This window comes from Cervus canadensis, chromosome 17 (assembly GCF_019320065.1).
Source record: "Cervus canadensis isolate Bull #8, Minnesota chromosome 17, ASM1932006v1, whole genome shotgun sequence".
In the NCBI taxonomy this organism is placed as follows: domain Eukaryota; kingdom Metazoa; phylum Chordata; class Mammalia; order Artiodactyla; family Cervidae; genus Cervus; species Cervus canadensis.
Genome location: NC_057402.1, coordinates 48,884,530 through 48,909,612, shown reverse-complemented (window position 1 = coordinate 48,909,612; position 25,083 = coordinate 48,884,530). Strand labels below are relative to the sequence as shown.

At 41.6% G+C, this 25,083-nt stretch overlaps 1 protein-coding gene across 6 annotated transcripts in view; it reads right to left on the bottom strand.

Moving 5' to 3' along the window:
* NTRK3 (neurotrophic receptor tyrosine kinase 3) overlaps positions 1-25,083 on the bottom strand; it is a 418,664-nt gene that overhangs the window by 7,616 nt on the left and 385,965 nt on the right. For 5 of the 6 annotated variants that reach the window (XM_043490362.1, XM_043490363.1, XM_043490359.1 and 2 more), the window contains one exon: positions 1,455-1,496. The exons of the other annotated variant lie outside the window; for it this stretch is intronic. In XM_043490362.1, coding sequence (XP_043346297.1) covers positions 1,455-1,496 — 42 coding nt within the window. The remainder of the gene's footprint in view (positions 1-1,454; positions 1,497-25,083) is intronic. 6 annotated transcript variants of the gene reach the window in all.

Sequence of the window (25,083 nt, the reverse complement as noted above, 5' to 3'; positions counted from 1 at the left end):
AAGTATATTATATATATGCTATATGGTCAATATAGACTACATCAAAAATTGAATACACATATGAAAAATATTTCAGGAAGTCAAGAACTAAATGAAAACAAAGTGATCTATATTATATCTGAAGGTGACAAAATTTGCTATTATTAAAAATCACAAATATTTTTACTCAAATTAACAGCAATAAACATGTATAAAAAAGTAAAATAGGTTATAAATAAAAGAAAACTGACAAAGCTACAATTACAAAGGAAAATTAAAACACTTATTTTGCAAAATGACAGATCAAGAAGATAACAAAAATATACATTCAAAAAATACAAATAATGAGTGTTAATTGATAGATACAGGTCATGTATGTATCTTTTGCCTCCTTAAAAAGTTGCATATTATTTCCAATTATCTAAAACGTGTTTACAAAAACCAATCTCATATTACCCTAAAAAGAAGTCAGAAATTCCAAGAGAAAAAACAAGGTAAACTAAAGTAAAAATAAAAGAAGAAAAGCTATTCTTTCAAAAGATGCCAAAAACTACCAACATCCTTTCCTGACTAATGGTTCCAATTCATTAGTAATAGAAGGTAAACTTCCTTTATTTAATATACTAAATATCATATTTACTGATAAAACACTGAAGGCATAGAAGGTATCTTCTATTACAGATTTGATGCAAAACTCTGTAAGTGATCCTAGTCAATACAATAAAGTGAGAATACAAACAAGATAAAAATACTGAAAAGGAAGAGTCAAAACTACCATTGTTTGCATATGATATGACAGTTCAAGACAATTAGCTATAAAGCAATTAGAACCATTGTATGATTTAGTAAGCTACCCAGACATAAAATGAATATACAAAAATCAAATTACTCTCACGCACCAGTAGCAATGACTTCAAAATTCAATGAAAATTAAACTTGTTTGTATAATAGCAATAAGAACAACAACCAAAAAAATGCTTAAAATTCCTTGGTATAAACCTTAGCAGAAAATTTATAAGGTCTATGTAAATATAACTATTAAAAAACATAAAAGAAGATCTGAAGACATGGAAAGATGTGTCTTTTCCTTGGATAAGAAGACAGTTATAAACTTCTCATTCATCCCAAAATTAATCTAAAAATTCAGCACCATCTAAATAAAACCCTCAGTGGCATAATCAATGGAAACTGACAACACAGTACCAAAATTCATCGAGAGGCGCATTTGATTAAAAAAACTAAGATATACTTGAAATAGAACAACAAGGGATATCAAATAACAATATCAAACTACAGGAATGAACACACTGGGTTATTGGCATAGGAATAGACAAATTTCTTTGATCAATGGAACAAAGTGGAGTCCAAAAACAGACTCATGTATCAATACTGGAATTTAATATATGAAATGATGGGTTAGTAATCAGTGTAGGGACAATGAACTATTCATTTAAAAAGTACAGTTAGATACCTACCTCACACCATATACAAAAATCATTTCCAGATGGATTAAAGAGCTAAACATAAAAAACAAAACAATAATCATATTAGAAGAAAACTTAGAAAAGTATTTGTATAACCTCAGGAGAGGAAGGCCTTCCTAAATAAGACACATGTTCAAGAAGCCATAAAGGACAGAATTCAGAGATACCCCTGGTAAAAATTAAATATTTTTGCATGGCAAAATACAAAATAAACACAGTTAAGAAACAAATGGCATATTTGCCATATATGAAAGAAGGAATTAAAATCCATACATTATAAAGCATTTTCTTTAAATTAGTTAAAAACGTGAAATCCAACAGAGAAATGAAGAACAGATGATTCACAGAAGAGCTACAAATGGCCACAAACACATGAAGAGATGTGAGTTAAAACAATAGACACATTCTTTATCATGTGGGAAAAATGAAGAGATTGGTACTATCCAGTGTATAAAAAGCCTGAGGGAAGAGTTGTTGGTTGCTAAGACTGGGCAGCCTTTTCCGAGGGCAGCCTGGCAGAATATGTCTGCCCTAAAGATGGTAAGTGCCTTTTAATTCAGCAATTTCACTTCTAGGAGTATTAGAAAAATACTTGCTTATGTAAGCAAAAATACTTTGTTGAAGATATTTTATTTCATTGTTTTTAAGGGCAGCAATTTGTTCATCATTAAATGTATATGTAGCACTTAAAAGGAATGTAATAGAGTTATGTACAGTGATATGTAAATTCGTCCAGGATATATTAAATGAAAATGTAAAACATTTTAAATATATATTAGCATTCTCATTTATGTAAAATGTGTATGCATAAGCAAATATATTAAAAGGCAATAACGTGTAAGTCTGTAAATGCATAGAAAAATGTCCAGAAAGATAGTCATTAAGCCAGTGATTTCCTCCAGGAAGGAAAAGTGAGAAGACTGACCAAAAAGAAAACTCCATTCTTTCTATGTTATGTATTTCTATGCTGTCTCTTCATGAGCATGTACCACATTTGAAAATTTTAAAACAATAAAAGGAAAAAAACTAAACATATGACTAAAGGAAAACCAGTGGACCTAATTTATTTATGTTATATATCAAAATTTTCTTTGAGAAAAATTAGGTTTCTGATGAAAGTTAGTGGAATGGTTTACTGTACCTGGTTTCTTGAGTGAAAAGGAAAAGAAGTTAGGAATATGGGAACATTTCTTTTGATGAGAAATGGTAAATACCAGATTCTTCCAAATCGATGTGGGCTGTTTGCCTTATTTGATGATTTTATGCATAACCCAGAAGAGCCATTTCAAACTGAAATTTCCAAATGCACAAAAAGAGAAATCTGAGTGCGTTGGCATAAATTTTGAGGAGTTTAAGTCTCTGGACCGAAAATTATCAGAAAGGTATTAATCAGTCACAGAGGTACTGTTAAGAAGAATTTTATTAAGATTTTCACTGGGTGGCATCGCCAGTGTGGGTGGAATTTATACAGCATTCCTCCAGAAATGGACTAAAATATTTCAAGTGGACTGTGATATAACAACAACAGCAACAAAAGCAGTAAACTGGAAGTCAAAACCCTGGGTTCTGATGTGACTTTTGACAAACTCTTAACCTCTTTGAATTTCAATTTCCTCATCTTCAACACAGGAGTTAAGCAACAGCTGTGTCTAAAGTGAGATGATATATTCAATATGTAGAAACCCACCGAGCATCATGAAATACAAGAGTAGACACATAAAATGCAGAAACTGTGTCCTGTCTGTGTGTGGTGAGCACCAGTACAAGCCTGATTTCCTAGATTGTCCTTGTTTCCCATAGGCCGGCCTAGACTATACTGATTTTCCTTCAGAGCTGCCTGCATTCCTGTATCCTTCTCTCATATTAGAGAGATCCACTCTGGGAAAGTTATTGGTCAAATCCTTCCCAGGTTAAAAAAAAAAAAAAAATATATATATATGTATATTTATATACATATAGACAAGTATCCCCATGATGAAACCTAGCCAGGCAAGCAATGGGATAAAATAATAATGTTAATAAGAATAATCCTAATTAATACACACAGAATATCACTGGATGTGATACACTGGATGTAACACACCACTGGATGTTACACACACTCTGCATTTAAGCCTGTCTCTCATACTATGTGGTAGAATTCCCTATGATCCCCATTTCACAGATGAAGATAAGGTAACTTGCCCAGGCACTGCCTGAGAAATTCTAGTTAATGATCCAAGCTGTCAATGAGATACACTAAGAATCTGAAGGCTGAGCCTTTGAACAGGAAATATACAGGAATAAAGCAAAAATTCCAAGGAATGAGTCAAGAAAAAAAAATAAGTCCTTGGAGATCTTTTTATTATCCTGCCTTAGATAACTCTTCCACCATTTCTATTATTTGTGGATTCAAGATGCTTGTCAGCCTGACCTTCCATCACAAATTTCCCTTTCACCTTAGGATGTCAGTGACCACTGATGATCATCGTCGAGATCCATTATTTCATTAGTGGCTGCAAAAGGGTGACATTCTAATTCTAGCATTCCCTCTGCATACATCAGCTGGAAATCTTCCATGAATAAGAACTTTTCTTCGTTAACTATGGGTTACACTGGTGACAGTTTATATAGAAACTCCTTTTATCTACCAGTTTTCAGAATAATGAGTTCCTTCTCTGTGAGTGTGTGTTAGTCACTCAGTCGTGTCTGAATCTTTGTGACCCCATGGACTGTAGCCTGCCAGGCTCCTCTGTCCATGTAGTTCTCCAGGCAAGAATACTGGAGTGGGTAGCCATTCTCTTTCCAGAGGATCTTCCCGACCCAGGGATTAAACCTGCATCTCCTACATTACAGGTAGATTCTTTACTGTCTGAGCCACCAGGGAAGCCCGAGTTCCTTCTCTAGCATCCTCTGAAGGTGACCAGTGAGAGGTTTGTTTTGTTTTAGCTTGTTTTTGAGAAGCATACTTAATTATTTGTGCATGTGTGTGTGTGTTTACACATTTGAAGTGTTTCAGTCAATTATAATTTCTCTTTTTGATGCTCACTGTTCAGTCTTTAGCCAGTAGCAGCCTCCTCAAGCTGGCACATTTCACCAAACCCCAGAGGTCTTAGATAGCATCCTTGCTTTCTGACACGAAAAAAAAAAAAAATCCTAGACTCATTTTGTCCACTTGCTGTCCTGGCCCTAACTCAGTTATTTTTTCCAAGGAGCCTTGGGTCCTTTCAGTGGACAATGGAATTTAGGGACCACATGATGGAAGCCAGGAATGCTCACCTCTGTTGGGTTGATTGGTATTTATTTCTAGGTCCTTATAGTGGAAAACACTAGAAAAATCTTTCCTTTGAAAGGAAAATATATCATGAGTTCATATTGATTTTTCCAACTCAAATTTCGGATTACAGAGTTTTACTTAATTTTTTTTGGTTTTATATTTGGTGGTTTTTTTTTTTGCTGAAAATCTTGATTCTTACATTAATAATATTACTTATTTTCTTTTCCCTTATATATATATATAATATTTATATATAATATATATATATATATATTTCAAACTTAGCTCAAGATCATTACCAACAACATGACTCCTGAAAGCTGGCTTTGCAGTTCTTCTCATCTTTAGGATGTACATGCTAGGGACATATCTAAGACATTGCTGTGTTTCAAAGTCACAGGAAATCTCTCTGAGTGGCCAAGTCACCAACATCATGTGCAGGTTTATTTGTTTCCTTTTGCTTTTGATTTTTAAGAATTGCTTTCCTTTTTCTTTCCCATTCAACATAATATTTTGTAACAATGCAAAAGCCATTACATGATTTTAAAGTCAAAGCCAAATCAAGGTACATGAACCTAAGTCTAGTTTCTTCTCTGCTCACTCCCTCCATCCTGCTCTCCTCCTCCCCTAAGGCAACCATTTCATGCTTGTTTTTAGTTTATTCTTCAATTGCTTTTAACACAAGCAAATAGGGATTGTATTCATTTTTCTCACTTCACAGACGGAAGTCCCATACTGTGTCTGTTATATGCTTTCCTTTTTCCCCATTAGGGTTCTCTCACTCCTTTTCTAGCTAGACTGGCCTCCACGTGCATGCCTCCACCACAGTGTACCTAATCAATCCACTCTTTATAGGCCTGGCATTGCTGCCATTCTTTCAGTATTGCCAACAGGGAAACGCACTTTTTACATATAGCTCAGGACGTTTCTCACTCCTTCTAAAGGGTAATAGCCTAGAATTCCCATAGGACAATAGCCTAGAATTCTCACGCAATATAATAGGCAGAGAGAGAATTCAGTGACCACTGAAATGATTTCTACATAAGGTCCATATAACTTTGGAAATACACGCAATCCTGGAACCTAGCAAGGATAGTTCTGAAGGTTTATGCAGATCCTTAACTCTCACAGATTTTTTGTAACACGGAGAACCCCCCGTGGTACAGCAATTTCCCTGCCCACCTGTTCATGCACACACGCGCATACACACACACACACACACACACACACAGCCACTCTCAAAGGGGAAGACAAATGTTTCACTCATTCTAAACCTCAGGAGAGAAAACCTACAGACCACAAATGAATAAACTCTATGAAATATTAGTATAGGTGTTGAAAATGAATGTCTCTAGTGGCTGGAAATAAATTCTTTTGCAAGCCCGGTGGTTTCTAATTCTTTTCAAACCACTGAAGGGGGACAAACCAAAAAAAATTATCAACTGAGAGAAGAGTAAAAAGAAATTGTGATAAGAGACCAAATGTGATTTTAGGCAAATAATGAGATATGAGTTGTAGTAATAAAACGCTTTCCTTTCCCATCCATTGATTTATTGTGAATAGTGTTTCTCATTTCTTAGATTTATAAAAATAAAAAAGCAGTAATAGAACTGATTCTGAACCTTAACCTTATTCTTTATTTTAGCACTAAATAATGTTGATTAATGAATACAGGCTAATTGAAAAATATGAGATGGGTTTCCAAAAATATTATGTGCCTTATCTTTCATATTCATCAAAAATTGTTATATATGTTATCTGATTATTATTTTGATTTACTGCCTATTTCTGTATGTTACTAATAATTATGATGACAACTCAATCCAAATCTCTGAATGTCTAGAAACTTAAGGCCATTGGTTATTAAAAATTAAAGTCTTCATACACATTTTTGTGGCCTTCCCAGGTGGCTCAATGGTATAGTATTCACCCATCAAGGCAGGAGACAGATACAGGTTCAAGCCCTGGGTGGGGAAGATCCCCTAGAGGAGGACATGGCAACCCAATCTAGTATTCTTGCCTGGAAAATCCATGGACAGAGGAGCCTGGTGGGCTACAGTCCATGGGGTCACAAAGAGTCAGACACCACTGAGCATGCACACACAGATGTGTTTTTGTCACCTAAATTATGACAAAATAGCCAATAAAAGGCTTTCATGCACACAAAATGAATTCATAAGGATATTTGGTGGGGACACTGGAATGAAACTATAAATTCAAGAAGAAAATGGAACCATGTAAAACTGAGGGTTTAAGTACTTGTTCATGTGTTTAATAGATGATGGATCAAATTGCTCTGGTATTTAAAGTTCATTAGATGCATTAAAGGAGTAATGTGTTTTTAATGTCAATATTTACAATGTTGTGGAAATGGCATACTTATTATAAACATGTGGAAGATTTTAGATGGTAAATTAAAATGTGCAAAGGGAGGTACATTTCTTTTTTAATTTGTTTAGGGGCATTAAAGTTTGAAGATCACAGGGGCATTAAAGATTGAGCATCCAGGGTGCAAAGCTTAGAGTCTTTCTAGCTAAATTCCATCTTTCTGCACGGTTGTGTCCCACCCATCTTCAGGCCTACAGCTGTATCATGGGAAGATGTGAGAGAAAACCATAGCTGAAAACGAAACATGTACCACAATGGTCACTGCAGCACTATTTACAAGAACTAGGGCATGGAAGTAACACAGATGTCTATCAACAGATCAACGGATAAAGAAGTGTGGTACGGTTAAACATAATGGAATATTACTCGGCCATAAAAAGGAATACATTTGAGTCAGTTCTAACGAGATGGATGAGCCCAGAGTCTACCATACCGAGTGAAGTAAGTCAGAAAGAGAAAAACAAGTGTCATATATTAGCCTATATTTATGGAATCTAGAAAGATAGTACTGATGAACTTAAGCACAGGGCAGCAATGGAGATGCAGACAGAGAGAACAGACATACGGACAGAGGGATGGGGGTGGCAGGGGGTGGTAAAAAGAAGAGGGTGGGAGAAATGGAGGGAGCAGCATGGGAGCATATACACTAACACATGTGAAATAGATAGCCAGTGGGAATTTTCTGTATGACTTGGGCAACTCAAACTGGGGCTCTGTGACCCCTAGGGAGTGGGGTGGGGCAGCAGATGGGAGGGAGGTTTAAGAGGGAGGAGACGTAGGTATACCTATGGCTGACCCATGTTGATGTATGGCAGAAACCAACACAGTATTGTAATTATCCTTCAATTAAAAATAAATAATTAAAAAGAAAAGATATAAGAAGAATCTTAAAAAAAAAAAAAAAGAACTACAGCCCCACCTCCATCTTCCTGGGGTGCCTGCCTGAAATCCCTCAACCTCATTTCCTCCATTCAAGCCTTCAGCCCTCACTCCCAGCTACGCCCTGAGAGCCAGGAGTAAGCAGGACTGAAGGGTGGAAAGAGAGAGATGCAGGGGCTGCCAGGCTTGGGTTCCGCTGGGGGCAGGATGCCCTGGGGCAAAGTGTTCCTGGCAGGAGGTGAACCTCCCACCCTCCCACCCCTGTCCACAATCATCCCATCCCTTCTCTTTGGATCCTCCCTTTACTGCACAAGGAAATTGTCTTGCTCATTTCTGTCGGATAATGCCAACTTCCCTGCAGTCAGAGGGAATCCAGCTCTGTGTTTTAAAGAGAAATTCTGCTGACCTCAAGAAGACTCTCAGTTCTCTGCATCTCATTAGACAGAAAAGGAGGCAATTTCTTCACAGGACACATACAAGCCTGCTTCTCTCCCAGAAGTTCAAAACGTCTATCCTCACACACATCTGACAAGGTATAAAGGAGACAGAGTGACCCATATATGCCAGATAAAGGAGCCAGGACCCAGGAAAGGTGAGCAAACACAGGGCATTTTTGATACCCATGGAAGGATTCAAGCTTTCTCTGAAATCGCTCATCCATGGGGGCCATGTTGAATCTGTCAAAGTAGATGAGAGTGGCAACTGCTTTCTGAAGAGTTATAGAAACATTGCAATGTACATTAATGGCAAAAAACCTTAATTCAGGAGATTATCGTTAAGACTGTTCTGCACAGTGTCATTTTTTATTTATTCAATTTTAATCTTTCTTGATTGCATGTCTCAGGACATAGGAGGATCTCCATATGCGTTAAGGAAAAATAAATGGTTTAACCTATGCTTTCTTTGTCCCCTGGAAAGTCTTCTGGTTTCCCAAATGCCCCAGCAGCTTTGCCTCTTAAACCTAGGTCTGTGGGTTCTGAGCAGTCCATCAGCCAGGGCTGGCAGCCCGGGCAGGAGCCCAGCAGCCACCAAGCACAGTCTTTAAAATCACTGCCACTCTTATTCGGACTATGCCAGACTTATGGAGGGTCTGTGGTTTCACCCACATGAGCTGCCCACCGGTATTAGTGACCTCCCAGTGCAGACACACACTTCCACACCCTGGGAGGGAAATTGTTTAGATAATGTGTGTGCCAGCCACATGCAAGTGGATTGTTGTTATTATTCAGTCGCTAAGTTGTGTCCAACTCCTTGTGATCCCATGGACTGCAACACTCCAGACCTCCCTGTCCTTCACCATCTCCTGAAGTTTGCTCAAACTCATGTCCATTGAGTTGGTGATGCTATTCAACCATCTCATCCTCTGTCGCCCCCTTCTCCTCCTGCCCTCAATCTTTCCCAGCATCAGGGTCTTTTCCAACGAGTTGGCTCTTAGGATCAAGTGACCAAAGTATTATGTAACTTCTCATAGATATAAGCTGAAGATCATGGCCCCAGTGTTCTTGGAATTCTTTTGAGGCAAGGTGCAGAGGAAATTCACAAAGACACCACTATAGCGCTGCTCCCTCAAAGCAAGGCTTTATGACAGCTTAAGCAAAAGACTTTCCACTTAGCAGAACCTCCGTGGAATGGCTCTTTCAGGCTGAGCCTCTAGCCCCGGATTAGGAAAAACCCTTGGAGTTTTTCAAAAACACAAGGAGTGTAACAGTTAAGCTGTTGAGCAGTGTGAGCCTGGAGGATAAAGAGGCCCATTGTGATTCTGCTCAACTCTTTCACCTAGAGCTGCATCTGCCAGGAACAACTCCTCAGATAGAAGCCCCAGGAACACACACCTTTTATCACTTCCCCTTTTGTTTTCCTCTTTCTAAATTCTGTCTAAATGTTGGCAGTCATTCTGAGACCTCATTGTCCTTTACTGCCCCAAGCAATATATATTTTTATAGAGGCAACATTGCAAGTCCAAAGATGTGGGCTGAAATATGACTTGGCTTTTGTTTTCTTTTCCAAATGCCCATACTTGGAGCCTCCTGGCTGTACTCATATCTTCTCATGGAAACAAACTTTAGGGATGGTGCTAAAAGAGCCCAATTCACTGAACGAAGCCAGAGATCTCAGCTCAGCTCAGATCCATAGATCACACTGGACCCAGACCGACCCATTCAGACTCCAAACACTTGCTAAGCATTAATGGGTAAAGGAAGGCAGGAGAATAAAGCCTCCTTGAGATCAATCTAGATTTTTAATTTACCCTGTACAGCTCAGGCACCAACAGGTTTTGGTTTAGATTCAGACTTATTTAGCAAAAATAAGATAATCCTTTTCAAGCAAGAATGGCTTTTCTAATATTTAGATGCACTTCAAAATATGGAAAATATAACAACTGACATTGAAAATGTATGTATAGGATGAGGAAACAGAGGATCCAAAAGAGCAAAAAGAATAATTTATAACTTGGCCAATGTCACTTAGCGAAGCAACACTGTGATCTAAGCTGCTTCAGTCATGTCCGACTCTTTGCAATCCTATGGTCTACAGCCCGCCAGGCTCCTCTGCCCATAGGATTCTCCAGGCAAGAATAATGGAGTGGGTTGCCATGCCCTTCTCCAGGGGATCTTCCCAACCCAGGGATAGCACACGTGTCTCCTGAATTGGCAGGTGGGTTCTTTACCACTAGTGCTACCTGGAAGCCCCATAGCAACTCTAGACATTTAACTTCTGAAGAACTGGCTTCCTAGGATGCAAAATGAGGATAATAATGAGGTACACAGAACATGTACAGACATTAAATGTGATATTAAGTGAAACAGACATGGCAGGTTTTCAAAACACATACATATGCATTAAGACTTTGAATCGAAATCTTTCTTAGAAGTTGCTAATTTCTCAAACTCTATGTTTGCTGAATGAACAGCACTTCTTCACTTTTCCAGGGACTTGGACATTTTCCTCAGAGACCCTTACAACAAAGAGGCACTATTTTTGATTTCTGGATTAGGAAACCGGCTCAAAATTGGAATGTCAGCAAGTGTGTGGATAGAGGCCAAGCTCAAAGTTAATCCACTGCCACACTCCAAATCCTTCTCTTTGGGGGTTTTGTGGGTTCAAGGCAATTCGACATACAAACACTTGTAGCAGCTAAAAGGGGCTTCCAGGAGCATCATGGCCACCAACCTGGGTCCTATTGGAATATTTGGCTATTTACCAAAGCAGGATTTAGACACAGGAAGTGCAGTTAACGTGAATCTCAGGGAAGACAAGTCTGAACTAATTAGAACAGGGCATTTCTCTATGAACTGGACTCAGTGGCTGCAGTGCCTATGAAAAAGGCCTCAAGGGAAAAAAGAAATAAACAGAACGATTTGGATTTTAAAAAGCAAAGACTCAGATGGGATCTCTTTCCTCCAAAAGCAAACCACATGATAAATTGTCTCCTCCAGCCATCTTCTCAGGGAGATTAATAACAGCACCAATAATACTTCCTATCGATTGAATATTCCACCAGCTTTAAGACTACAGCACTGAATTCCTTAATCTTGATTCTCATTTTATGCTATCATCTTATGAGGCCGGGCTTTCCCTCTGAGTGTTGTAGGGAAGAGACCGTAGATGTACATCAGCGGCTCCATGAGAGAATGAGCTTTTTTAATAATCACTGGAATAAAGATGGTTGGATGGTATCACCAACTCAATGGATACGAATTTGAGCAAATTCTGGAAGATGGTGAAAGACAAGGAAGCCGGAGTGCTGCAGTCCATGGGGTTGCAGGATTAAGAAGTAAATTCCAAGTGTCCTTGAAAATGGTACTCTCTCTCTTTCAAAAAAAATATATATTATATATTTATTCACTTATTTGGCTAGGCCAGGTCTTAATTTGTGGTACATGGATCTCTAGCTGTGGCATGCAGACTTTTAGTTGAGGCATGTGGGAATCTACTTCCTTGACCAGGGATCAAACATAGGTCCCCTGCACCAGGGGTGTGGCGTCTTAGCCACTGGATTACCAGGGAAGTTCCTGGCTCTTCCAATGTAGGGCTGCCTGGAAGGAGAAGTCTTGGTTTTGTGCCACCATAAGAGGTAAATGAACCTTGGCCTCCTTTCTCCTGCCTCCCTCCACTTGCCCTGTGCCCGTAATGAAGCATTTGCCATGCCCTGCTTGTGGTGTTTAGTGCGGGTTGAACACATCAGCTAAAAAAGCACGGCTGTAGCTACAGGTAAAATCTGCTGCTTCCAAACCACTCCAAATTAATCATTCTAGCCGGAGGGAGACGTGGGCCTTTGGGCTCGCCTTTTGTTTTATTAACTGCCAACCAAAAATGCCAGAAGTGGCAGGGGAAGAAGCACAAAATGGGGGACAGGGAATGCTTTGCATATTTTAATTACTTGAGTAAACAACACATACCACAGCAGAAACCTACCGTCAATGGCTAAGTCCCCAGGCAAAGGGAATTTGGAAGAGCATCACGGGACCTGACCGAAAACATTCGCAGCTCCTTCTTAGACTAGAGACTGCCTTATCTGGCTTCCCTGAGCTGGGGCAAAACCTCCAGTTTCTCCGCTAACTAGCTGCTGGAGCCACTCCAACTAGGGCAAGAAAGTGAATACACAACTTTCCACACACTCAAAGCTCCCTGCAGAATTGAATGCCCCTCTTCAGCCAGTGGAAAGAAGGATTCTTCTTTGAGTCATGACACAATACATATCAATTCTTCTTTCTGTTTTATTTCTTTTTTTGGTTTTCTTCACTGGTTTATTTTTCCAAATGAGCAACAGGCTGTTTACAAGATTGTCAATGATGTATATTAAAATGGCAAAGCTTTTACTGCTTGAAATCTAAATGAAAAAAAAAAAATTATAAAGGCACATTTGTTCTGTGCATTTAAAAAAATTCTAATGGAAGCACTGGGGAGAAGTGTGTCTGATTTTGTTCGCTCATCCTGTCCGTATGTTGGTGGAGATGGATGTCTCATTCTTTCTAGTATATGGGCTGCCCCAAAGTGAGCACAGGGTGTCTTATTCTTTAATTACTGCTTTGTTTTATCCTTTGTGTCTGAAATTACCTTTAATTTATTTAATATTCATTGTTTAGAGCTATGCCATTTTCCAAGTACCTGTTAGTTACTAGTATTTATGTGTATCAAGAGTGTTTAGTATATTCTATTTACAGCAAACTAATCTCCAAAGATTTCCTTTTGAAAACTCTTTTCCTCCTTCTTAATTTTTACATTCCTTACTGTTTTACTAAATAGTCAGTGTTCTTTGATAATCTTTGTGCTTACATGTTTTAGGCACATGTAAAATGTCCTTAGATTCTAAAATGTTTTTTTTTTACATGTTTACATCCCTTACTGTTTTACCAAATAATCAGTGTTTTTTTGATACTCTTTGTGTTTACATGTTTTAGAGACATGTAAAATGTCCCTTAGATTCTAAAAACAGGACACTTGATGCCTGAGAACAGAGAGCTCACAGATCACTGGCTGACTCTCTGGCAGGATCACAAATGTGAACCAGCGGATAACATCCTCCATCCTCATTTAAAGATGGGGATTCGACTTAGAAAAAATAACAGGGTTAAAATCTCAGGGAAGCCTGCAAATGGGTGACAGCAGCTGAATCACTCTGTGAACTGCAAAGTGATTAATCAACAGAAGTTAATACCATGGCTACTTTTTAAGCATCACAGGTTCCTCGCTAGCCCATCCCCTATGAAATTCCAGCAAAGAGTATAGGTTAATCTAGTCGCACCACCCGTATGGTGACCGGGGAGGAAGAACAGTCAGAAGGAAGATCTGACATTAAGGGCAGCCATGGAGTCCAGTGGGAGGAGCGCTGGACTGAGACTCAGATCAGCTGAGTTCTTGCCCCAGTTCTACTAGGGAGTCACCCTGTGGCTTTGGCACCTTCTGCTTCCTTCCAGTCTCAATGTTCACATCTGTAATAAGCACTGGACTAAGATTCTTCACCACCTGAAAATGATATGAGGTTCCCCAAAGCAAAATGTTCTCATCTGCATGAGTCAGTACACAACAGGGCTGAACCTAAGCTCATCTCAAGGCCCTTCCCAAGGGGTAGGTAGGGACTTTGGGAAGGTCATGTACACACTGCTGTACTTAAAATGGATAACCAACAAAGACCTACTGTATAGCCCATGGAACTCTGCTCAATGTTATGTGCTAGCCTGGATGGGAGGGGAGCTTGGGGGAGGATGGATATATGTATATGTGTGGCTGAGTCCCTTTGTTGTTCACCTGAAACTACAACACTGTTAATTGGCTACACCCCAAAACAAAATGTTTTTGGAGTTTAAAAAAAAAAAATTCTCATTCAAGGCCCTTCTCAACATCAGCAGCCTTGGCAGCCTGACTTTGCAGTTGTGTGTGCATGTATACACACGCACGTGTGTGTGTCTGTGTGTTGCAGGCAATGCGCCAGCACTTGGGAACTCCAGGGCCCTGTCTTAGGTTTACATCACACCACCTGGCTCATCCCTGGGCCCCTGTGTCCTCGTTTATAAAACGGTAGGATGAGGGAAGAGAGTTGGGCTCATTGACTTTTCGGTATCATCGAGTTCCAAGACACTGGTGATGTGGTGAAGCAAAGACTGGATAACCTCTGGATGCCCCTCCCAGCCCTGGGAGAAGGTTAGAGTTCTGAGACCCATGAGTTCCACACAGCCCACTCCTCTACGACTGGATCCCAGGGTGCCTTTTTGCAGTGAAGGGTGTGAGCCAAGGGTAATCTCAGATGAAAGGAATGGGGGAGATGTCCCTCTGCACAGCATCTGGCATCTCAGGCCATCATCCGAGGCCTGCAGCTGTGGGCTGCTCCTCCTCCCCTTATAAACAAGCCCCACCTCTTGGCTTCTCCCTCAAGGTCAAAAGGAGGGGGGAGACTGTTCTGAGGGTGAACCCAGGAGAAAGTCTTAAATGCTGAGCCAGGAATCACAGTTGAATGGTTTTTTTCAAAGGCATTCCTACTCTGGTGTACACGTTCATGTTTCCAAAAGCAAAAGAAAAGGAGGCTCAGGGCAAGTAGGCTTCTTATTTCTCATCAAACTGGGACAAAAATCTCTTACTCAGGGTCATTTAGTGAGTACCCAGGAAGTAGAACCAGGCTAAGTCTAGGGTAGGCCAGTTCACAAGCATAATGCCCTCATCTGAAGTTATTTAAACCTCTGGTCTCCATTATAAAAGAGGCAGAAAGAGATTCTTCCAGTGTTTCAAGGCTGGGGCAGAGGTGGAAGCTCTGTCCCAGTGAGCAGGGATACAGAACAAAAGCTTATTGAGTGTTTATACGGAGCCAGGGTCTATGATGAATGAATTAAAATGCACAGCTTCATCCACTGCTCCCAAGACGCCTTGGCTCTGGACCTTACTGCTACCAAAAGCATCACACCAAAGAAGGAAGTAAAGGAGAGGGAAGAAGAGGTTAAGCAACTCATGGGAGTTCAAAAGGCTGAAGACGAAAGATCCAAGTCTCACACCTAAGTTGTTCTGATTTCAAAACCAATGTTCTTCTGCACCTTGCAAGTTGGCATTCTTACGCATCTCCATGTTGAAAGAAGAATCACTAGCAAAAAAAAAAAAAAAAAGTGCTTTCAGGCCTGTACATTGATGGGCTGCAGGCAGCAGATTTGGGAAAATGTGATAGAAATCCTAGAATTTGATTTCTCTGAAAACACCCATAAAAGCTAAAGAGGATTTTCACTCAGAAATATCTAAATCTGCAGATGCCATGAAGGAAGATAGGAGCCGACATCAGCCCAGAGAACGTTCATAAAAATGACACCGGAAAACATCATGTGTTCCTGCTCGTAGACAGAATGGAAAAAGCAGTCAGACACAGGCTTTGCTTCCTCCGTCTTTGCTTTGCAGTTTTGCCCTGCATGATGCCTGGCCTGACACCTCTAGAAGTGACGCTGATTATTTCTGCTGGCCTCTCCCCCCCCCCTCCCCCCGTCCCCGATGAAGACAAGTCTTTGTTAGTGATCAATTAGGTCCTGGGTAATCTGCCCAGCTGCTGCAGCATGTATCATCATCCTTTTCAAAATTCATTAGCCTTGATTGTTTGGAAGTCTATTTCCCATTAATGTCTATTTCTCTAAGATCATCTTCTCGGGCAGAAAAAGAGGAAGGCAGAGAGAGATGGAGGGATGATGGGGGGTGGGGGTTGAGTAGAGCTGAGAAGGAAGGAGGGAGAGAGCTAGCAACACATGGCAAGCCTAGTGGGGTCTTAGAATTAAGCCACCCCAGAAATAAGTCCTAACTCTGGGGTTTTGTGACTACTGAGACAACATACTGCCTTTTTGCTTAAGATAGATTAAGTTTTCTGTCACTTGTAGCTGAAAGAATCTTGATCCAACACTCGAAAATTTGACACTTAAGTTCATCCCCATTTCTAGGAATAAAATGTCTATTTCCAGAATGAACCTAAGAAGAAAGACTCAGAGAGATCCCAGTGGCCTAGATAGAAATGAACTTGTCTAGCTAGGATGGAATTGCCATAGACTTTCTCTCACACATAGCATGCCCTTTTCTCCTTTCCTGCTCTGCTTGCTGGTACCCACCTGCCAGGGTCTCACCAGCCACAAAGCATCACAGACACAGTTTACACACATGTGGCTCCCAGGTGGTGTCGATGCAGGAGACGCAAGAGACCCAAGTTTGTTTCCTGGGTCGGGAAGATCCCCCGGAGGAAGGCATGGCAACCCACTCCAGTATTCTCGCCTGGGAAATCCTATGGACAGAGGAGCCTAGCAGGCTACAGTCCATTGGGTCCTAAAGAGTCAGACATGACTGAAGCAACTCAGCACGCTTGCACAACTCTGAAACCAGCACCTGAACAGAAAGCTTTCCTTGCATGACCACATCCACCCCACACCAGTGCATTTGGCTGCAGGTCACGTCAGACATCTAGTTTCCATTAGGGTTAGCCACAGGTGCCAGCACGGGAGGAGATGGCAGAGATCAGAGGAACTAGCTAATACTCAAGAGAGATAGGACCAGCCCGGCAGACCCAGGCAAGAGAGATGGCGGAACTTAATGTTACGTCCGCCAACATCTCCAGACAGGAGGTGCTGTCACAATCCTCCCAGACATATGGATTTTCTCATGAGTCATCCGTCCCCAAAGAATTGTGGAAACAAATGGATTGACCAGCTTTGAAGATAAGATTCAGAACAAGGAGGATAGAGTCCCATTTCAAAGGTTAGGGTGCCCTTGCTAATGAGCAGCATGATGGCACAGCCATACAATTCCTTCTTTTCTCTGCCATCTTCCCTCTGGATCCCCCAGAGCCCTTTTACATGATGACCTGAGCACCATCCCATTCCAGGCAACTCTTCATGGTCTTCTGGGGGCTTGCTCTGATCTGAGGCATCTATTTTCAGATCATCAGAGAGCAAAATGCCAAGGGGCCTAGGAGTTCAAAGATTAATCACCACTGAATGGGCAGAGTTCCTATCTCTGAAGAAATCTCCGGGTGAGAACCCAAGGAACTGGCCCTGGGAGCACACAGCCAATGTCCCTGAACCTAAGGGCATGAGATGCCCTGTGATTAAGAGGCATCTCCCACAGGAGTGTGTGGCTCCCTCCCCAAAGGCCAGTCTTCACCATCTTAAATTGTGAGACTTGGAATAGCAACAAAAAGGAGGAAAATCATATCCCACAGTCTCAAGGCTGTTCAACTATGTGGGTTTTTTACTCTGTCAAAGTCCGAGGGTGTTTTAGAATACTCTCTAGCTCATAGGCAACTTCATGGCAACTTGATTTACTCCACAACCTCCATCCATGATGGCTGAAAAGCCCTAACATGCAGAGAGGGGGTGGAAAAGCTCACACTGAGTTCTCCTTGTGTGCCTTATACATGCAAAGAGACAGGGATGTGTTTGCAGGTGAATTAGAGAAACTGGGTTCGTTGGGGTGAGGAAACACACCCTCGAACTCTCAACATGCGGGTGGAAAGAGTGTGCCTAGAGTCTCTAAGCACGCTCCTGGACTGGGACTCACTTGTGATCGTGTGCCCTCACAGACATGGGTTGAAGGCTTAGGCATTGACCTTCAAGCTGCAGCCAAGTCCTTTCCAGAATTAAGACTTATTCTACGTGTGAGTGGCAGGGTGAGCTAATGTAATCAGTGAAAGAAGGAATATCTTTGTCCACTTAAAAGATAATAATAGATATTTCTAATATTTATCTCCATTCCAAACTGGTACTCCACAGAGCACACAGCTGCAGAATACAGAAGTCACAGGTGTTGAAATGGGTTAATATTTTAGGAGAAAAGGTAGTTGGCATGCTTGCTTCTTTATACTAGGGAGAGGACTCTTAGATAAGTCAGAGAAGCGTCTCCTGTGGAGGAAGATGAATGATGCTTTTCTCCTTAGCCTGTGAGTTTCAAAGTGATGGAGGGAAACTAGATAACGGGTCATAAGCAGTAAAGAACCAGGATTTGATGAAGCCATCATCATCCACTACCTGGAAGACCATAGTGAGGGACATTCAAGGGCCTGGAGTATATTCTTAAGTGATGCTGACATTGTGACGGTAAAGAAAATCCTTGGTAAATGACAGAGTAATAACTTCTCTCTATCCATATGACACATATTGTGAAACTCAAAGAGACGTTGCCTTGACATGGATTGAGACCTCTGGGTAAATATGTTACAGAAGTCCAATAAAATAACTGCATCACAGGTGGGAAGATCCTCCGGTAGCACAAAGGAAAATGGGAAAGGATTATTGGAGATACCAAAATAATTCTTCATTTTGCTATAACAGCTCTTCTCTCTGGCACACATAGAAGGTAATTTGCTTGCCACATCATTTTACCAGGAGCCCAACCTTCGCATAAAATAGGATTCTACTTCATTTTTCTTTTCTGGGAAGTATGTAAATGTACATTACAAGTAAGCACAAGATCACAGAGTGATATGGATGTTAAGTATAACCACAATAAGATGTGGTCCAGAGATTTCATGCTTCTTGCTAATAGCAATCCCAAGACTAGATGAAGTCAGTCTGTGGGCTCCATTCACAAAGGCAGGCAGGAAATTGAGGATTCTCTCCAAACTCAACTCTTCACTCAAGCCCCTATTGAAAAACCTTTGTCTGATCTCAGATCTGCATGCATTCTCCCTATCCTATTATATAGATTCCCTCCCTTCCTATTATATGCATCCTCACCACCCCTATGATATACATCCTCCCCACCCCTATTTAACCTGTCCTCCCCATCCCTATTACACACATCCTCTCCACCCCTATTACATATGGCCTCCCCGTCCCTATCGTCTATCCAAAGACCCATGTACCACCCTCTTTCCAACATGCACGAAACCCAGGAATCCAGGACACGCTGAAGTCAGGCTCCACCTCTGCCACAGATGGATGCCAGACAAGAAGACTTGCTCTCATGCTCCCCAGTGGTTCATGCCCACCCCCACTCCCAATGACAACAACATAAGGAGAAGCATCAGAATTCGCTATACCTTCATGCACAGTCAGCAAAGACATGGACAACCACTCAACACATCTGCTCCTGATCCAGCCATGCAAATCAGCCCATTCGCAGGAACTTGCTGTCACCCAGAGAGTCCTATTTCTTTTTATTTCTACCACTTCTTGCCAACTGGTGGCTATGGATGGATGCTGAGACTAACCGATAAAGGCAGGATTTCAGATTTACTTTCACCTGGGTTTAAATCATTGCTGCACTATTTTCTATTTCTGTGTTTAAATATCAGTGTTCTAATCCCTAAAGTAAGACTATGATAACTTCTTCAAGGGAACAGTATAGATTATATGTTTAGTCACCAAGTCATGTCTGACTCTTTGTGGCCTCATGGACTGCCCAGCTCCTCTGTCCATGGGATTTTCCAGGCAAAAACACTGGAGTGGGTTGACACTTCCTCCTCCAGGGGATGTTCCCAACCCAGGAATCGAACTTGTGTCTCCTGCATTGCAGTCAGATTCTTTACCACTGAGCCACGTGGAAAGCATAAATTATATAAAGGTACTCAAAGCCTCTAGCCAAGTACCTGGCAGGTGTAGGTGCTCAGTAAACGTGAGTTCCCATCCTGTACCGCCCCCAAGGCCACCAGATGGAAGAAGAAAAGCCTTGAACTATCCTAAATGGCAGACACAAGTCAAAGATTGAAGGACTTCCTACAAAGATGCTTCCCAGGTGGTTAAAGCCACAGCCTTATTTGCTTTCTGATGATAGTTGAAAAAGAAGCCTATCAAACAGACAAGGTATGCTTCCAATGCCATAGCCACCCCTGATTCTGCCTCCTCCATTTTTCAGTCTAACACTCTCCCAACTGAGCTATTTCAGCAACTTTGCCTCCTCCATTTTTTATGGCTCATTCTGAAGTATTTTCCTGCTGTGGATTCAAAATATCCAGATCTCACTTGTTTCAGAAAAATTTTAGCCAAGCCATTAAAGCCCTCCTTGGCTAACTTAAATAACCTAAATAAACTAAAATGCATTAAGGTCTTTAGGGAACTCAATTGCTTTAACCTCCCTATCTAAAATTGCACACACACACACCATCCTCACCACCATGCATTTATTTTTCTTTTTTCTATTTAATTTTTCTTCTAAGGATCTATTATTGTCAAACTTCAATATATTAATATTTTACTTTATCTTAATTTCCTATCTCACTTATTAAGGTCAGAGATTTTCATCTGTTTTATTCACAGTTGTATCCCTAGGACCCAGAACAGTTCACAATACATGAATAGAGTTGCCCTGTGTCCCAATTTCTCAGGCAAGATCCCAATTTATGCCTCTGATATCTGTTTTATTATTAGTAGCTTCTCTTTTCAGTCTCTGACATGTCCTCGTTTAGACCATCAAATACACATAGTTTGATTAATAATAAATATTTGTTGAACTTAATTAACAAATTTGACCAGTATGATACTTTAATTAAACCCATCAACTCTTGACACCAAGAGTTTTACTCTGATGTGAATGAAATGCATATGATTTTTTGTAAAAGCAGGAGAAAAAAAGTAATTAATCTCTTATGATTATCCTGCTTTCAACATTCTAATAAGACTGGCAAACATGTTCTGATAAACTCAAGCCCTACACAGCTGTTCTTAAAGTTAATACCTTTATTAGTAACAGTGCCAAGAAAAGATACCTACAAAAACGAGATCCTGAGAGAACCTGGGAGGCTATGCTTAATTTACCTCCATAACCAAATCACGAGAGAAATGAATGGAACTGTAAAAGCATCCCCGTGCACCTGCCCATAAGACTGACATCAGAATAATGTCACATAATAGAAAGCAGAGGCTGCTCACTTCAAACTGAACTGCAGCACACCCAGTCAGTACTTGGAAGCAGCATTTCGAGATGGCAGAAAGGACTTGTCTTTTCCCAATCTGGGTGGGATTTTTAAGGTCCGGTGGAGGCTATTCAGTCTCTCAGTTGTATCTGAGTTAGCGACCACAGGGACTGCAGGACTGCAGCACGCCAGGCTTTCCTGTCCTTCACTCCCTCCTGGAGTTTGCTCAAACTCATGTTTTTAAGGTTGGGTGGGTAAATTTTGCAGGTCTATTTTCACAAGTGGACCATTCCCCAAACAGAAGGAAATAGCCCCTGGGCAAAAAGTGGAAGGAAGCCATCTACTTCTGTCTGACGATCCAGGCAAGACAGATATAACTTTGACCAATGCTGCAATATGTCCATCGTTACTTCAGAAATTATGGTAGAAATGAAAACAGGGATGGGGAAAGACTTTCCTTCCAGTACCCAGGCATGTGACTTGTCATGGAACTCTGTAATAACTATCCTGAACATCACATTTCTTAGACTAAGCTTCATCTGAAGTCAATGGCGATACTGAAAGTGAAAGTGTTAGTTGCTCAGTCATGAACGACTCTTTGCAATCCCATGGACTGTAGCCCACCAGGCTCCTCTGTCCATGGAATTCTCCAGGCAAGAATACTGAAGTCAGTAGCCATTCCTTTCTCCATGGAATCTTCCTGACCCAGGGATCAAACCCGGGTCTCCCAAACTGCAGGCAAGTTCTTTACCATCTGAGTCACCAAGGAAGCCCTAAGTCAACCAGAACTCCAGTTTTTCAGACCCTTGAACCTATGTGGTAGTCTTAGTTCCTTCAAGTGTGTCTCTTATGGAACATAGGCACCCAATGTGTTTTCAAAACTCAAGGTCACACCTCCTGAAATGCAAGAAAGCAGCCAAACCACTGTCCATGCAGAGCCTCCAGCCTCTACCACACGCGCAGGCTGGGACAGAACCCCTGGCAGCCACTCGATCTCTGGGGGCTTCCCCAAATGTGCACCTCATTTCAGCAGATCATGGCCCCCCCACCCCCCTCCATGCTTTCTGCCCATGAGACATCCGAAGCACATCAACATCATGGCTTTGGCAGGAGACTTCCATGAATGTTCAGTGGTGTCCCCGTCATGGGAAGCCGGGGAAGAGAGGTGGAGAGCAGCCATAGCCCATGGAAGTTCCTCTCCAAAGTCTGCAAGCTGTCAGTGTGTGTGTGGACTGCCCAGCCCCCTGCCCCCAGAAATGAAATCCAGACTCACTGTGGAAGCTGCCGATGCTTCTAGCCTCTGCCGCTGCCATGACACGCTGGGCGGGCCCTTCTGGCATGGCCCTTCCTGACAGTGAATGGGGGAGACAGGGGGGCGGGGGAAGAGAGAAGAAAGGGATGAAGGCACAGGAAGAAAGCATGAAGGGATGAAAGCAAGGAGGAGAAGGGAGGTGGGTGTATCTTTAACTGGATGGCGTGACTCTCTCGGCCATGGCTTCCAAACACTGCTCCCATGTTACCGGAGAGAAAGGCTAACTGCATCAGCTCATCCCAGCTGCCCTCGCTCAGAGTCCATGGCTAGGCAGACACACCATCACACCAGTCCTAGGACACTGTGCCCAGCTTCTTCCTTTGCAAGCCACCAATATCTAGCTGGTTTCCCTCCAACCGCTCTACTTTTGACTGGATGAGCCTTCCAGTCCATTGAGGCTCTGAAAGGAAATAGATCTTATCCTAGAATTTTTCTCCCTTTAGGTCAAGAAATGGCACCTTCTCCAAAGCTTCTGAGAAATATTTGTCTTCAGCAGAGAAAATCAATAAACTCATCACCGCTTTTAGGGGTTTATCTCCCAGGTACCTTCTCTGTTTTCCAATTTGGAAAGGAGATGAGCTAGCAGAACATCATCTATGTAGAGTCTCAACTCTCCTTCTCTTTGCTGTCAACAAAATCACCATTTATCTTCTCTATTACCACTTGGGAAAAACCCATTTCTCTCAAAAAGCCTCTTGAGAAGTCAGAGGAGGGGGTGAGTGTCAGGCTGCCTTGGAAAAGGGATGTATGGTGACTTAGCGATGGCATTTCTCAAGCACCTCCCAAATCAAGAGCTGTGGGCAGAACACACAAAACACAGTCCCTGCCCTCACTCAAACCAGAGGCAGAGAAGCACAAGAATGACCCAAAGAAGAAGCACATTCATGTAGCAACACATCTGTGTGTGCAAACCAATGGGGCCATGCCAAGGAGACCATCCCATGAAGGCAATGAGATGGGCACTGCTGGGGTTTGATGGCAGCAAGGAACAGAGAGAAAAGACAAAGGGGGAGATGAGAAAAAGAGTCCATGGGAAACTGGGAAGAGAAGATATAACAGGCTGAATTCTGTCCCCCCAACAAAATTCTTATGTGCCAATCCCCAATACCCCAGAATGTGACTAGATGTGGAGATAGGGTCTTTAAAGAGGTAATTAAGGTTAAATGAAGTCATTAGGGTCGACGCTGATCCAATATAACTTGGGTCCCTAGAAAAAGAGAATATTTGCACACAGACATGCACAGAGGGAAGACAATGTGAGGATACAGGGAGATGGACATCTACATGTCAAGGAGAGAGGTCCAGGAGAAACCAATGCTATAATACCTTCATCTTGGACTTCTGTGGAACTCTGTTATGGCAGCCCTTGCAAACTGATGCAGCAGTTCTCATGCACCAATACGACTTAGCAAATGTCATTGTGGAATGGGGGGCAGGCTGGCTGGGTGTCCCATTGAAGTGACTTCTGATGGGAGGGGACAGGAAGGAGAATGGCAGAGTGCAGAGTGAGAAATGCATATTTTTGAGACATGAGTATTTTCCCAAGGCTTTAAATAATCAGGCAGAATGATGAAAAGTTTGAGAAGTAAGGGTTGGTGGGCTCCAAGATTGAAGGTGCATGCCCTGATCCAAGTGTTGATCTGATGAGCGTGTGAATGAGGATTGTTCTTGCCAACATTCAAAGAACAGTGATACTGGGGTGCTATGAAGACAGAAGGATTTGGTGAAGACTTAGGTACTGATGATGAAGAGGCAATGTAAAAAATGACTTCCCTTTTGGGAAACTCTCAAAAGAGTTTTTGTTCATGCCAACAGACTGCTGAGGAAGTAGGAGGTCACCATGGTGAGTTTCATTTCCAACAAGGTTCAGTCACCAACGAACTCTCCAGGGGAGATTTACAGATTAAGCAAAGAGAAAAGAGAGAGAAGCTAAAAATGTAAATTCAAGGACTTCCCTGGTGGCCCAGTGGTTGAGACTCCAGGCTTTTACTGCACGGGGTGCAAGTTCAATCCTAGGTTGGGGAACTAAGATCTCTCATGCCATGTCGTGTAGCCAAAAATAAAAATAAAATAAAAATGCAAATTCAAACAGCTTTTGCATAAGGCAAGAATTTAACCATGTAAGTGCATGAAGATTCCAAAGTAGATGTCTAAAATTGTGACACCAGAACTTCCAATGAGGATAGAAACCAATGGAAGAGGCAAAGAGTGGCCAGAAAAGGTGAGTAAAGGGATTTCCCTGCTGGTCTGGTGGTTAAGACTTTGGCTTCCAAATCAGGGGGTGTGGGTTTGATCCCTGGTAGGGGAGCTAAGATCCTGCATGTATGGAAGCCAAAACAAAAACATAAAACAGAAGTAATATTGTAACAAATTTAACAAAGACTTTAAAAATGGTCCACATTGAAAAAGAGAGAAAGAAAGGGAAGTAGATTGTGGAGCGAGGCATCGGTAAGGCATTGAACAAGGATGTTAACAGTGTGGGACT